The following is a 15744-nucleotide window of genomic DNA, read 5'->3' as shown; positions in this document are numbered from 1 at the left end:
GACACAATTATTCTCTGAAATATGTTCTTATCAGGCAGAATAGAATTTAAAGTGCTCAGTATACATACTGATCCAGGTTCTGCTCCAACATCTTCCATGAATACTCTGCCGAACAGTTCTAAAGACAGGCGCCAACGTCCTAGCAGCATATCATGGGAAATAACCATCCCCATGAAGCTACACTGTGGCCTGTAAGAGTTTAAGGGGAGAGGGGGAAGTAATTTAACCAACTCTAAAAATTCCCTGGTTTTTGATCAATGACAGTAATTTACTTGGTCTTTTAATATTCTGAGGTGTTAAGTACTTCAAACCAAATCCTCTCTAATCAAACACTTCTATAGCCACCCATTCCTTGCAGAACTTCTCATTTTTACTCCATTATTCCTTCTGTCCTTTACGTAAAGATAAATCCCCAGGCTGCCTCCCATCCTTATCTTTCATTTTACCCCCTCTCCTTAAAGTGCAATGTCCACCTCCATCTAGGTGATTCCGAGATCCCTCTCTAGTTCAAACTTCCACAGTGGACCAGAATTTCCATTGTGTTAAATATATCAATTTCAATGATAGCTCAAACTAAACATGGTGAAATGGAATATGGTCTCTTCACTACAATGACATTGCCTCCTGATTTTTCCTCTATTTCCCTACTGCACACACTTGAAACAAATTTTAATTTTTCTTTCCCCTGTTCCTCCAGAGTGATCAAGTCCTTCATAAATTTCTCTTCCTTTCATGATTTCCTTTCCATCCCCAAAGGCAGTATTCTACTTCAGCCCCCTTTTTTTTTTTGTTACCACTAGCCAGAACTAATAACAGCTTTCTAACTTGTCTCTCTCCCTCTCAGTCTTTTCTCCTTCAATCTGTCTGCTTCTACACATTCTAACCCTCTCAGCTCAAGCCATATTGTCTCTAGGAAGCTTGGGACACCCCAGTCCACAATTATTCCTTGCCTTTTAAGGTTGTTAGACTGTGTATATAAAATGTATATAGTTTCTTAAACTAGCTTAACTCCTCCTAAGCAAAAAAGTTATCTGACATTACATAACCAAAAAACAGAGAACATAAACAAATCATTTGGGTGATTAGCCATACTGAGCCACAGTATGTACTAGCAGATTTTTATTGGGAAAGCAAAGAATCTACCTCTTGCAAGGGAATTACCAAGTGTGAACCTGGCAAAGGAGCCCAAGCAAGTGTTAGAATTACAAATTTAGAAAGCTCTTTCTAGTTATTCACATGTTCCCCTTAGCTGAGCTGCTGGTAACATCTATAATTGGCAATTTGACAAGGATATATACTTCAGCTCAATACTAAACATTAAAAACATAGTTTTAGAATTTCCTCAATAAAGTGAGGAGTAAATGAGAATGCTGATCAATGACAAAATAGTCAACACACACAAAAATCCAGAGAACACAAATTTAATATTTAAATATCTGATTATATATGAGGAAAACACAGAAATAATAAAATAACATGTAATTCTATTATTTATATACAAATTAAAGAAAATTATAAAATTTCTAAATAAAAATTCTTACAAGAATTGTAATAGCCATAAAGTAATACAGTAGAAAATGTAGCAAATACCTGAAAGATGTAAGAGGTGGTCCTTCACTTTCAGTCAGTCCTATTTCTGCTAGTAAACTGCTTTTCAATTGTGCAGCAAGATCATGAGCAGACGGCCCTGGTTTTGAAGTCTCAGCTTCTTCTGGCACCATGTTCTGTTCTTCCCCTTCCTTTTTTTGCCGATTTTGCATGTTCATTACATTTTTCAAATTGGCAGCATAAGACATTTTAGTTGGAAGAACCTATGAATTTTCACATTTAAAAGTTACACATTTAAAAAAAAACTGACTAGATTTCCATTTCAACTTACTAATACTACACAGAAATCACACGGAAGTTAAGTAATTCCTTTCTGGTGCTTCAACTACAAAGATGCAGCCTGCTGCTTGTCTGTATGATTCACCGGGCTGACCACCAATTCCAGTGCGTTTATCACAGCAGCCTCAGAGAACTTGAAAAGGAATCTTTATAGTATCTGTGGTTACTGAAGTCTCTTATGTATTTTCAATATTTTCAGTATTGCATTCTCCTTTATCACGTAGATAATAAAGAAAATTCTATTCAACTGCATTTCTTCTATGCCTGCTCTTAAACATTTGTTATTACTTTTTCATTGGAGAAATAGTATGGTATAATTTTAGGCTCTCAAATTAGACTTTTATCTGAACATTGGATCTCTCACTTAACTAGCTGTGTAACAATTGACATTCTCCCATGAAATTTGTGTAATCTCTCTAAGCCTCAATTTCTTACCCATTAAATCAAGATGATAATGTTTTCTACCTAACACGGTTATAAAGATTAATTGAGACAGTGCCCAGAAGATAGAATTATTCAACAAGTGTTAGGTATCATTATTAGAATTACCTCATTTATTCACATTCTAGATTCAAAAAGAAAAGTTTCAAGTCAATATTATATATGCTCATATATACAATATACATATTTATATATAGAAAACTTTAAATTTTCAGCAGCAATACAATAATCAACTCTGTGAAATAGGCAAAGCATGTAATGAAACTGCCATTTTATAAATGAAGTAACCTGACATAGAGCAAGTTAGTCTCAAAATATGCTAATGACACCGTTGGAATTCCTTTGGTTATGTCATAAGGTAAGATATTTCTGATACTTTCAGTATTTGAGGAAATACAATATTCTGAATTAATGCATTTCCAAAAATCTGGATGCTGGAACAAGTGCTCATTCACAAATATTATATCGTGAAGACTTTTACTGTCTTACCTCAAGGCAGTTTCTATCCACTGTAACCTCCATTAAGCATTTCCCACTACTGGCAGATGAAGAATAAAGACCCTGACTTGGACGGCCAAAAAGATCCTCCTTTCTAGCATTTGGCTGAAATTTTAACAGAAATATTCTAGTTACTTTGAACACTTTAAAAAATAAAGTCAATTAAAAAAAAACCTTAAGACTAGTTTATTTAAATCACCTGCAACAGATGTGGCTGATCAGCCAAGGGGATGGCTTCAGCCAGAGGCACTTCAAAGGGATTTGGGGGTATACACCCAAGGAACGTCATGGAGTCTGAGCGTCGGAAAAATGGATGGTTTTGGCCAGTTTCTGCAGGAAGAGAGTCATCATCCTTATCATTCAAAGTAGCACCTAAACATAAAGAGAAAATATTCGTTTTTTAGGGAAATTAATTATTGGGGAAGGATAAAAGAATCTTAATCTGCTCAATCCAAAATTGCTATTATATCTTTATAAAATTTTACTGCCACTCAAAAACAAGTTAATAGTACAAAATTTGGTAATATCTTTAAGTGATAATTCAGAACATTAGCAGTTTAAAATGGTTATAATTGTAAATTTTGTTGGTGTATTTTAACATAATAAAAACTTACAAAAAAATATTAGCAGTAACAAATATTGTTCCATTTTTTACTGGACAGATGTTTCCCATATCCTACTCTTGCTCTCTCTAGAGACTCAGACCTGAATAAGCTCGATTCCTGACCATATTCAGGACCCAGGTCACTGACAACACCAAAAGGAGGAGATGGTCAGGAGGTGAAATCTGAGCTTTTGCTTACTTGTAAGTTCTGCTTCCTCTTTAAGGAGATAAAACAGAAATGTCTGGGCAATTCATGCTTTCCAACAGGAAGTCAACACACCGGCACTAACTCCCCTTAATGGAATAAGACTGTGGACAGCGTTTACAGTGTGCAGTGAAAACAGCAGTGAGCTATGGCTGGGTTCTCAAAAAACAGCAGTTAGGTCAGTTGTCTTTCCCTGGGCTGAATAAAAATATTAACTGATAATAAGAAACAAGCAAGTGGACTATTTGACCCTACTTTAAAAATTTTTTAATTCCACTTGAAATAATAGCTGAAAACTACAAATAGACTGCAGAAGACCCCCAAATTTCTTGAGTTTAGAATATTTTCTCTCTCTTTATTGCATTAACTGTTAAAAGTTTTGATATTTGGGAGCTAAAATTGGTATTTCTCTTGACTAAATCTACTTTGCATCAATATCAACAAACGTTCTGCTAAGACATTATTTAAATGTAGTACCTATACACTTAAGAGAAAAGGTAAATGAGAAATGCGAAGGGGAGATACAAATACAAAAAATATCGATTGTTGAAAGTTCATAACATTTCTTTAATGCATCCTTATTTATGAAGCAAATAATGCAAGGATGTATAAGGAAAAATGGACAGAAAATGCAAGAAAATGGGACATAGAGAAGAAAAGAGAAATTCCCACCCAGACAGAAAATAATGAAGTTAAAAAGCTTGAAGGGGAAATACTGAGGCAGCCATTTCTTGAAGTAGATTAGCAGATTTTCTGTACACTAACTTTGATTGGTGTCATCATCATTTTCATGTTCTGAATCTTCATTATCAATACCCAGTTCCAAGAGTTCTCGCGTCCTTTAAAAAGACAAGTGAGTCATTTCACATGAAGTATTTGTACAATGTGAACAGGAGGAAAGGTGATGGGAACTATAAGCAAAAAATACTGGAGAGGTCAGTTAAGTATCTAACCTATTTTAAACACTGTGATAAAGTTTCAGACTCTGGGAATGGTAGACTGACTAGCCAAATGTACTACAATTATAAAATAGGCCCTACAGAAGGAAAAGCTAATCACACCAAGATATCATGAGTGCTTACACAAACTAATAGAAAACATGATCAACAATCAGGCCAAACTATCTCAAACGTAAAGCTTAACTGTATTCTCAGTTTTCCTGTTTTGTGAGGAGTAGCTCTGGAGAGAGACTGGATAGACTCAAGCCCACTTTCCACATTAAATGTTCCTGTACTATTTCTCTTTTGTAATGCTGTTCTCCTTACTCCAAAAATCGAGCAGTGTACTAATGGAGACCACACTGAGCAAGTATTTCTTAAACCAACCTCATGGCAAGTATGGATACCTTTTGCGTTCCAGTTGAGGTGTATCCAATGTTGTCTGCTGATTCATTGCTTTAATCCAATATATAAGGGCTTGAAAAACATATGCCACATGCTTCAATGAGCAAACATCCAAAACTGGAAGAACATCAGAATGCTCATCATTATGAGACCGCATTAAAGACAGAGCATAATTTAGGAAGTCCCCTCGAGCAGACATCATTCCTTGGCGGGCACTAAGCAATGTGGCACGTCTATAGGAGTAAAAAGAAATGAAAATGTTTAGAAAAAGAACACAAATGTGAAATTTACCACTATCGTAAATATGCAAAATTAGGATCTGAGAATATCCATAGATAAAAACTCATTAAAAGCCTATGGCTCTGCTTTAGAAATATAACCATTGTGTATGATTATAGTCCTGTACTTTTGTACAGGAAAGGAATTGCAGTGTCCTTCGGAATGGCAGAAGGAACTCCTTCCCTAAAAACAATGGTTCTCAAACTTCCGTATCCATCAAAATCACCTGGAGGGCTTGTTAAAACAGATGGTTGGCACCACCCCCCGAGTTTCAGTAGGTCTAGAGTAGGGCCCAAAAATTTGTATTTCTAACAACCTCTCAGGTGATGTTGATGCTGCTGTTCTGGGGACCACACTTGGAGAACCACTGCCTAAAATGACACCAAAAGCACAAGCAACAAAAGAAAACATAGATAGCACTGGACTTTATCAAAATTAAAAACATATGTTTTCAAAGGATAGGCCATCAAGAAAGTGAAAAGACAACCCACAGAATGGACAAAATTTCTGCAAATCATATGTGATAAAGAACTTCTTATCCATAATATATAAAGAACTCATACAACTCAATAATAAAAAGACAAGCCAATTAAAAAATGGGCAAAGTATCTAGACATTTCTCCAAAGAAGATATACAAATGGCCAATAAGCACAGGAAAAAATGCTCAGCATCATTAGCCATTAAGGAAATGCAAATCAAAATCACAATGAGATACCACTTCACACCCACTAGGATGGCTATAATCAAAAAGGCAGATAATAACAAGTGTTGACAAGGATATGGAGAAATTGGAACTCTCATAATACTGCTATTGGGAACAGAAAATGGTGCAGCCACTCTGGAAAACAGTCTGGCAGTTCCTCAAAAGGTTAAACAGAGAGAGTTACCATATGATCCAGCAATTCCACAACTAGGTATATACCCAAGATAACTGAAAACACACATCTACACAAAAACCTGTTCACAAATGTTCATAGCAGCATTACTCATAAGAGCCAAAAGGTGAAACAACCCAAATGTCCATCAACTTATGAACAGATAAATAAAATGTGGCATATCCATACAATGGAATATTACTGGGAAATAATGTATTGATACATGCTAAACATGGATGAACCTTAAAACCATTATGCTAGGTAAAAGAAGCCAGGCACAAAATACCACATATTGTATGATTCCATCTATATGAAATGTCCAGAATAGGCAAATCTTTTATAAAGACAGAGAGAAGATTAGTGGTAGCTTAGGGTTAGAAGGTAGGGAAAAATGGGAGGTGACTGCTAATAGGTATGAGGTTTCTTGTGGAGATGATGAAAATACTCCAAAATTAATTGTGATGATGGTCGCACAGCTCTGAATATACTCAAAACTACAGAACTATACACTTAAATGAGTGAACTATATGGTATATGAATTATATCTCAATAAAGCTATTAGAGTGAGAGCAAGAGCAAGAGAGAAAGGGAGAACCCTGTCACAAATGAAGATCTATTATCAGAACTCTGTGTTCTTCAGGTGACAAGCCTAATGAAGACAAGGCTTGTGCCTATTTGTGGGGCAGGATTCCTAGGACAGGAAAGCTGATGCTTCCCAAATCTTTATCTCTAGTCCAGATCCCTCTGCCAAGCATTCAGTTTTGCATACTAGACATGTCCACCAAATTCTCTCCCAGTTCTCAACATGTCCAAAAGCAAGTATGTCCATTCCACTCCTCTAGATTTTTCTCTTAATTTTCCTATTAGTTACTCAGAATCGAAGTCTAAATGTAAATTCTGCCTCCTCCTGCTCCATCCCTCAACAAGGCCCTAAATTCTATTTATATGATTTCAGTGCTTCTCCTTCCTCCTTCCTGGCCTTCACTGCCCTACTTTAGTAACTGTTACCTCTCCTGTAGAATCCAACCATAGTCTTGTTAAGTTTCCTAAGCAGTCTCCTAGACCCTTGTCTTTCCCCCTTTTATGATCTACTCAAAGTAGCAAGGTTGTTTAGCCTGAGGCAAAGCTAGACTAAATCCTGGGACTTTGACTTTAGGTACTTTGACTATATAGTATTGCCAATGGCTCTAGTGTTCAATGTTTGGACAAATTCGTAGTCTTGAAAAAGTCATTTTATAACTGAATAAAAGAACACAACAAATATGTGAAGAAATATACTTTAATTATGATTCAACAGGCTGGGGGAGGTAGAAAAAGAAATTTGATTGGAGAAACCAAAGAGCAGCTTTGGTAGTTACACAGACTTTCCCCTTCTGAGTACAAAGAACATTCATATTCAGTCATGGTCAAAATAAGTCTTTCCATGAATATAGACCTTTCAAGGGGGAGGGAGGAAGGCCTGGGGGATAATGTGATAAGGATGTAGACCAACTACTTCAAAAGTGAAAAGTATTTAGTATAAGATTCCTACAATACAAATGAATTTTTTAAAAATAGCATGGATTATAACTACCTTACCTCGTTTCAGCTACACAACAATTTAAAAAGAAGTAATGCAAGGCACGTACTTCCTCCTTCACAATAGATTGAGGTCTATGTCACAGCAATCAAAAAGCTCTAACTTTCTAGGACATCAAGGGCTAAACATATAAGCATATATGAAGAATTTCATACCGTCTGCCTTCAAGAGTTCGTAAACTAGCCTCTTCTCGTGCAGTCATCCTCTCTCTTCGAGCTGAATTCTGAGAAGCATGAAGAGGATGATTTGGATGCCCCGGATCACCAGCAGATGCTAATGCAGAACCATAACGTAATTGAGCTTCAGTAGAATCCATAATACTGACCATCCAGTTCCAAGTGGGAATAAGCTTTTCTTCTACATAGTTCTATGAAGACCAAACTAAAATAGTTAAAACTATCCAAATAAAGTTAAATTCGATATAGTAGTATTATGTAAACATTTAAATATCTGTAACATTAATTCCCTTTATACTGGAATTCTCATAATTGACAGCCAAAAAATACATCTGAATGAGTAACTTTCTGATAATTTCATACCTGTAAGTTTACTGCATCTTGGTAAGTCAATTTCACAGCTGCTGGAATCTGGGAGTACACTAGGTGATTATACTTAGGAATAAGGCCCATCAAGTCTGAGATCTGTCTGATGACAATGCTGTAAGCCCTGGCTAAACTGCTTGCAGATGTTAAGTAGCTGCTGGCATTGCTAGCTTCCAAAGCAGCTGCTGCAGCTGCAGCACTCGTGCTGATGGTACCGCTCCGGCGTAAGTTTGAAGGATCAATATAAATCAAACCCGCTGAACTTGCTATAAGGAAAAAAGGACAACCACAGTAAGCTAATGTCAGTTGCTAATTGTGTTTCTCTGGCACTGTATTTAAGTAAGCTAAAAGACCAACTGCATTAACAAATGTGGTAACTGAGCAAAACACTTTTCTTAAACCACACTAACTTAGGGAGGGGAATGATGATAATGTTCTCAACCAGATGCAATTTTGCCACTGCGCCCCCCCCTCCCCGCAACCCCCACCCAAGTGGACATCTGGCAATGTTTGCAGACAATTTTGGTTGTCACAACTTGGGGCAGGGTGGTGCTACTGGCATCTAGTGGGTAGAGGTCAAGGATGCTGCTAAACATCCTACAATGCACGATCACAAATAAAGAATTATTCAGCCCAAAGTAGCAATGGTGCAGAAATTAAGAAACCATGCTATAAGCATATATAAGTAATTTTTGTATTTGAACTCAGCAAAACAAAAGAACTATTATAAAACTATTTAATTTGTTCTCTAGGATGAACAGGCATCATTTAAAAAACCTATTTTAAGCACTCTTAGGAATACCAAGTTTTCAGACTTGCCTGCTGGCGTGGATGTGCTGGAAGGGGCTGTACTGGCTGCCCGCTGATGCTGGGTGTTGCGGACAGCCCACTGCATGGAACGGGGAGCTTGGGCAGCACCGTTGGCATGGGAGCTATTTGTGGTTCTCTCTAATGGCTCATCAAGCATAAAGGTCTCCTGTTCTATGTCGTCACTCTGACTACTGCTGCTATCAGAATCACTTGAGTCATTTGATTGCGAATCATCTTCAGAAAAGAAGGCAGGAACACTGCTTGCACCTATATTTTTCATTTTTAAAACCAAAACCACTGTGAGTTTGCTGATATTTAAAATTACAGTGTACCCCCTCATTCAAGAAAATATACATATGAAACAGAATGCCAGGATGTATTCAATAGTCCATAAGATCCATCATTAAAATAGTTTAATTAGAAAAGTACTCTTAAATGAATCTTAAAAATTAACCCATTAGGGGCTGGCCCGGTGGCATAGTGGTTAAGTTCGCACGCTATGCTTCGGCAGCCCAGGGTTCACATGCTGGGCATGAATCTATGCACCACTCATGAAGCCATGTGTGGCAGCATCCCATGTACAAAACAGAGGAAGATGGGCACAGATGTTAGCTCAAGGCTAATCTTCCTCAGCAAAACAAGGAAGACTGGCAACAGATGTTAGCTCAAAGCCAATCTTCCTCACACACACACAAAAACATAATACCCCATTATTTAAAAACCAGAAAAGAAAAAAAAGTCATTAAAATAATATCTTCTTCACTAATATGCATAGGGAAAAAGGATGAAGTTATAAAAAGGCTTAGCCACCCTTGTGCATATCATACTGAGTATAGTTTAACCAACTCATGCTGAATACACACGTAGCCTTAGTATAAGCAAGAAAGTTGCCAAAATAAGGTAACATACCTGCTTCTGAGCCAGCAGTTGCTGCAGTGACAACACTTCTACGCCCACTAGCATTATCTTGGTTGCTATGGTTACTTTCACTGTCACTTTCAGTTTCAGCTGCTGCTAACAAGTCCAGCTCCATGTCACTCCCTAGCAAATATATTTAAATAAGACAAAGAAAAAAAAGTATAAACTCACTGTGGATCAAGATAGGGTCTCATAAGCCAGCATATCATAATGGTGAGAACTAAGAAGGTAAGGGCAAAGAGAAGTGATAAGTGCTACAATGAGCATAACTGCCTGCTTAGCAGGAGAAGAATGACTGGGTAAATTATGGGATTCCATGGCCCATTACACAGCAATTCAAAATCTGTCCTGCACAACCTCAGGTAAAAAGTGTTGGGCAGGAGGACTTTAGCCAGTGGGCAGAGCCCTAGGTTAGGTCCACTGCTCCATTTTTATCTATTTTACATATTGGGATTCCAAAAGTAGAAGGAAGTTAAAAATGTCTATCCTCTATATTTTCATGGTATATACACATGGCAATACATGTAAAATTATAAACTTTAAATATGTGCAGTTTATTGTATGTCAATTACACCTCAATAAAGCTGATCCCCAAAAAGTCTATCCTCTGACTACTAATAAGAATGGTATTACAACTATGTGTCAAAAAGGCCAAAATGATTATTTTAAGTGAAAAAAGAAAGTCACAAAAATTATACATATAATATCTAAAAGACATGCATGGGAACAGGGCAGTACAAGGGAAAACAAAGTAAAAATACAAACTGTTAGTGTCTGGATGGGATTATGGGTCATTTGTTTTCCTTTTCTCTAATTTCCAAATATTTCCTAATGTGGTTATGATTATTTTAATTTCTAAAAGCCATTTAAGAAAAGAGAAAGTGACTTAAACCAAAAGGTAAAGGGAGAAGAGGATAAATTATTTTACACATATAATATCCCTCTTTAAAGGTACCTGATTTATTCATATTGAATAATTTCTCAAATAACCTGCATACCGTCTTCATCATGCTCATCATGTTGTCCTTCTGCCTCAGCATTTTCTTCCCCGTGTTCTTCCTGTTCATCATGATGATCCTCTTCTCCAGCCACACCCTCTACCACCTCAACCTAAATCCAGAATCTTATTTGTATACAAAGTACATAATAAACCCGCATCTCTAACAGTGTTCCTTCACAGCAATTAGTAAACTAAAATATAAAGATCCCTACCTACAGGGAATTGTAACACTAACCAGTTTTGAAAATCTTCATTTGCTAATAACAATTTGCTATCAAAAATCATGCTGACATATCCCAAAGTTTATGATTACTGTCTATGTACAGAACCTTAAAATTAGAAATGTAACATTTATGTGGGGAGTGTAAGTTTTTGTAAGCTTCTGCAATTATAAAATTTACCTAATATGCAGTATCCTCTCTACCTTCAAATACACTGCACAAAACTACTAAAACTTTTTTTAACACTGAGAATATCTTTTCTATTAACCCTTAAGTAAAAACAAGTTTATGTCTCCAATTTTGTATTATCCAGTAAATCAAAGATTACTAAAATATTTTAAGATGCATAACCACAAATGAGAACATCTAACAAAAGTCTAAAAGCTGGAAGCAAATACATATAATAGTAGTAAGCTAATGATTACTTTCCCCTTCCCTTCCAAATAAAAGCCTCTCATCTACCACAGTTAAAACAATTAAAACCACCTCTTCCACATCTGCTGAAACAATATCATCCTGTTCTTCATCTCTGCCCCGAACAGGCTGCGACTGGCTGATGCGCCTCTGCTGTGGATTCCGGATGATGTAGGACGACTGAGACTGGCTGGAGCTGTGAGGATCAGGAGGTTATGAGTACACTGCTGCCACACCTCTGACATACATCACAGGCTTTACGCTTCTCAGTGTTACTCACTGTGATGCTATTTTAAATCTGACCTAAAAATTCCTGGAAACCAACAATAATTCATCTATAGTATATCAGAAAATACGAACCCCAAAGAAGTTATTTTACCATAGAGATATAACTTAAATATCTCAGAATTGTTCTTATTTTTTTAGTAAGTCATTTCAAATTGGTGTTAAGGCATGTACTTTTATGAGTTTCTCCCACTGAAATATTCTACAAGGAAGATTTTTCCTTTTCCATTGCTTTTAACACTAGCAGTCCTCAACTTCCAAAGGCTCCGATAGCAGCATTCATCCATTAACAACTGTGCTTATTACAAGTGATCTACTCTTTAAGAGACTGGACATGACCTACTTTGCATCAGCTTATTAACCATTGACTCGCTGATGTGTGTGGGGGGGAAACATCAGTTCATAAGTATGACTTTAAAATAGAACCATAACGAAAGGTGGAATAGCAAAATAGTTTCATTTCCCTAAAAATCTGACTTGGAAACAGCTGAAAGGACAGAGTGCCTTCATCTGTCCTTTCTTGGACAGAAGGGGAGAAAGCAGAGGATGCACTTAAAATGCAGGTCTGAGATCAAAAGATGGTGCTAAATAACCCTGTGACCTATTATCCTTTAACAGAGAAACGCAGTCTAAAAGAGGTTAAAGTTAAAGGACCTTTAAGTGTTTATACTGATAGTGTTCTTTCCTCATCTAAGCTGCTCTGAGAAATAAGAATCAAACCAGTCTGCCTTCAAATCAACAGACAAGTAGTCTCAATATGCTGTTTAATACTAGAAATTTAACTAAGTAACTGGTAATTCACAGAGACAGTGAATTACCAAGCATGTGAAGAGGCTAAAAGAAAATCTGAAGAGATGAAAAGGGTATTTCCAATCACTAAGATTTCAACATTTTCAATATTAAAAGTCAGCATTGTGTGAAGCCACAATTAATGAGTATTTCTTTTTTTTTTGTGAGGAAGATCGGCCCTGAGCTAACATCTGCCAATCCTCCTCTTTTTGCTGAGGAAGACTGGCCCCGGGCTAACATCCATGCCCATCGTCCTCCACCTTACATGGGACGCTGCCACAGCATGGCTTGCCAAGCGGTGCGTCGGTGCGCACCCAGGATCCGAACCGGCGAACCCTGGTCCGCCGCAGCGGAGCACGCGTGCACACTTAACCACTTGCGCCACCAGGCTGGCCCCGAATATTTCTTTTTTAAAAAAACAACGTGAACAAACACCCATAAGACCTATAGTCCCCTCAAAGTAGTTACTTGAAGAAGTTATGCACTTAGTATGTATGATACTGCCAATACACAAAACATATTGTAACTCCCAATTTAGAAATGGAGCTTCAGTTTTCTTCACACCACAATTCAACTTTTTTCCCACGAGACTTCTGGCACAATGAAACACCACAGTCCTGAACCCAGTCCAACAGGAGTTGTTAAAATACTTTTTAAGTTTTTGGGACTTCTATTTCCAGCAATTTGCCAGACTGCGCAGAGAAATCACTCTTGGTATGGAACACCTAAGTAGCTAAATAAAATATTAAAAACAAAGCACCACTATCCTGGTGATAAAGGGAAACAATCATACTGAATAAGCTTGAGAGTAATGGTGCCACCATTTACACCCAAGGCATCTACTAATGAGTCTTAGGCTAGAAGAGTTCAAGGAACCATAGATCCCACAGGAGACAGTCTGGGGTCTAAGCAAGATAGGAAGTTACATCATAGAAATCCCCTCTTCTGTCTCCCTCACATCCATAAAGCCAAATATAAATCATAGAAGGGCAACAGGTTTCAAGAGACTTACCTATATCAGCCATGGCTGGATGGTGACAGGAATAATGTCTCTTCAGGGAACAAGCCTACGCTCATGAGAGTTGAGGACTGCAATTTGCACTATGAGGTACGGTGAAATTCAGTGTTGGCTAATCTGATGCCTCAACACTAACAGTAAGCACCAAGCAGCAATTTCTCTCTCTATTCTGCCCTCTAACATTCAGGAGTACAGGAAAAAGAAAAACATCTGTCTAGAATTATCTCTAAATATATCTAAACTTTAATAGCTCTGTGACCCTGGACAAGTTACCTAACCTCTCTGAGTCTCAGTTTCTTCACTTTTAAAATTAGGATGATAGTGGGTATCTACGAGTTATTGAGAAGATTAAAACAAGTAATGCATCTACAATGCTTAGGAACATTCCTAGTTCATACTAAAATTTGGGTAGCAATTATTATATGAGGCATAGAGATAAGAGTAGAGCAAGATTAATTAATAAAGACATAAGAGTTTTAAAGAGGTGGAGGGAAGCAACAGAAACAGCAAAACTACTAAACTCAAGACTTTACACTCAATGGAGCGATATACATCATCTACCATCCAACACAAGGAAAATCCCAGGGACTGGTCAAGTGGCTACTTTTTATTTAAGACATGCTTGGAACACTGGTCAAAATACCCCCTTATGAGAAGGAGTGATTGTACTGTATTATAATGAAGGACTTCTATATTATATCAACAGTTGTAGAAAACATTAGCACTATTACCTCTTGATTATCAAATCAGATCTCCTTCTGGGAAAACATGAGAGATTGGCCCAAGAATCAACCAAGGGGAATGGAGCTTAAGAGTGCACAACTAAAGAGACTAAGAAGCAGGGCAAGGTGACACAAAATTTTGAAACTTAGTAGAACAGGCTCATGGGCACTATTTAGAGATGAGATGATATGATCCCAAAATCTGTTCAACGGATAAAAGAATTTTACGTTCTGGAACAAAACCAAGGGAAAAGTACAAAGAATTCACAAGGTAATACCACTTAAGTAATTAGGGGTTTCCTCACAGGAGATCAGATCAGGAACATCATGTGGAGCCCAAGCAGACTCTGCTAGCAGAAACAGTGGATATCCTAGGTGTATTTGGCAAGTCTTATACATATGTAGCTTATTTATAATAGTTCTCAGCAAATCCTGGAAGTATATCAGTGACAAGCTACTACAGGAGAGCTTTGACAGAAAAATCTGGATTAAGATTGCAGGACATCCTAGGAGACCTGACAATAAAAAAAAGTTGGGACACATATACTGGCATATGGCATAATAAGGAGAATAGTGAGAGAGCAAATACTCAACATCAAGGCAGATGAAACCCAAGGATGAAGTCTTGGGAACTGTTCCAAATACCAAAGCAGCCCATCCTTAACATACAGATGTTTCCAGAAAAGAGGAAGAGGGGTCTTTAGGTCCTAAAGATCCTTATTAAAACATTATTACACAAACACACAGTAACAAAGTCAGACTTGAGAAAACCAAATAAAACAAATATTTGCTAAAGATCTCTAGAGCCTTGCCTTGCAACTCACAAGTGCGGCCCCTAAACCAGCAGCATTGGCACTGAGAGTTTATAAGAAATACATAATCTCAGGCCTCACCCAGACCTCCAGAATCAGCCTCTGCATTTTAATAAGATACCCAAGTGATTTGCATGCATATTAAAGTTTGAGAAGCACTGTGCTAATAAAAGACACCAGAATGTTCTAGTTTCTAAACGTTCTGACTCAATAAGCTTACAGTCTAGTTAGGAAAACTATCAAACAAATGGAAAAGATGAATGAGATTTAAGAATAATCTTATAACTAGAAACTTTAGTATTATTGAATTGTTTTAGCCTTATCCTACATAATATGGTTGTTGTAGCGAATACTAAAAAATTCCAGCATTCTGGCTGTTATGTGGCTTATACAAATAAGCTGCCCCCCTACCCCAAGCCTTTGGACACAGTAAGTTATAGGTCTTTTCATTCCTCAGCTTGGCCTTACAGCAGGCTATATTTAAAGGTAAGAAAGAACAAA

The 15744-nt window shown here is 37.2% G+C and overlaps 1 protein-coding gene across 2 annotated transcripts in view; it reads right to left on the bottom strand.

The window, feature by feature from the left end:
- UBR5 (ubiquitin protein ligase E3 component n-recognin 5) overlaps positions 1 to 15744 on the bottom strand; it is a 122375-nt gene that overhangs the window by 17715 nt on the left and 88916 nt on the right. For both annotated transcript variants that reach the window (XM_087447566.1, XM_004431228.3), the window contains exons 35-46: positions 11690 to 11813; positions 10981 to 11092; positions 9974 to 10105; positions 9074 to 9331; positions 8252 to 8520; positions 7868 to 8079; positions 4981 to 5211; positions 4401 to 4474; positions 3026 to 3198; positions 2818 to 2931; positions 1591 to 1811; positions 69 to 189 (exon numbers count right to left, since the gene is read on the bottom strand). In XM_087447566.1, coding sequence (XP_087303692.1) covers positions 69 to 189; positions 1591 to 1811; positions 2818 to 2931; positions 3026 to 3198; positions 4401 to 4474; positions 4981 to 5211; positions 7868 to 8079; positions 8252 to 8520; positions 9074 to 9331; positions 9974 to 10105; positions 10981 to 11092; positions 11690 to 11813 — 2041 coding nt within the window. The remainder of the gene's footprint in view (positions 1 to 68; positions 190 to 1590; positions 1812 to 2817; positions 2932 to 3025; positions 3199 to 4400; positions 4475 to 4980; positions 5212 to 7867; positions 8080 to 8251; positions 8521 to 9073; positions 9332 to 9973; positions 10106 to 10980; positions 11093 to 11689; positions 11814 to 15744) is intronic.

Source organism: Ceratotherium simum, chromosome 23, assembly GCF_057802395.1.
Source record: "Ceratotherium simum simum isolate JZ-2026a chromosome 23, ASM5780239v1, whole genome shotgun sequence".
NCBI lineage: Eukaryota > Metazoa > Chordata > Mammalia > Perissodactyla > Rhinocerotidae > Ceratotherium > Ceratotherium simum.
The sequence above is the reverse complement of the archived record's forward strand: the minus strand, read 5'-3'. Positions and strand labels throughout refer to the sequence as shown.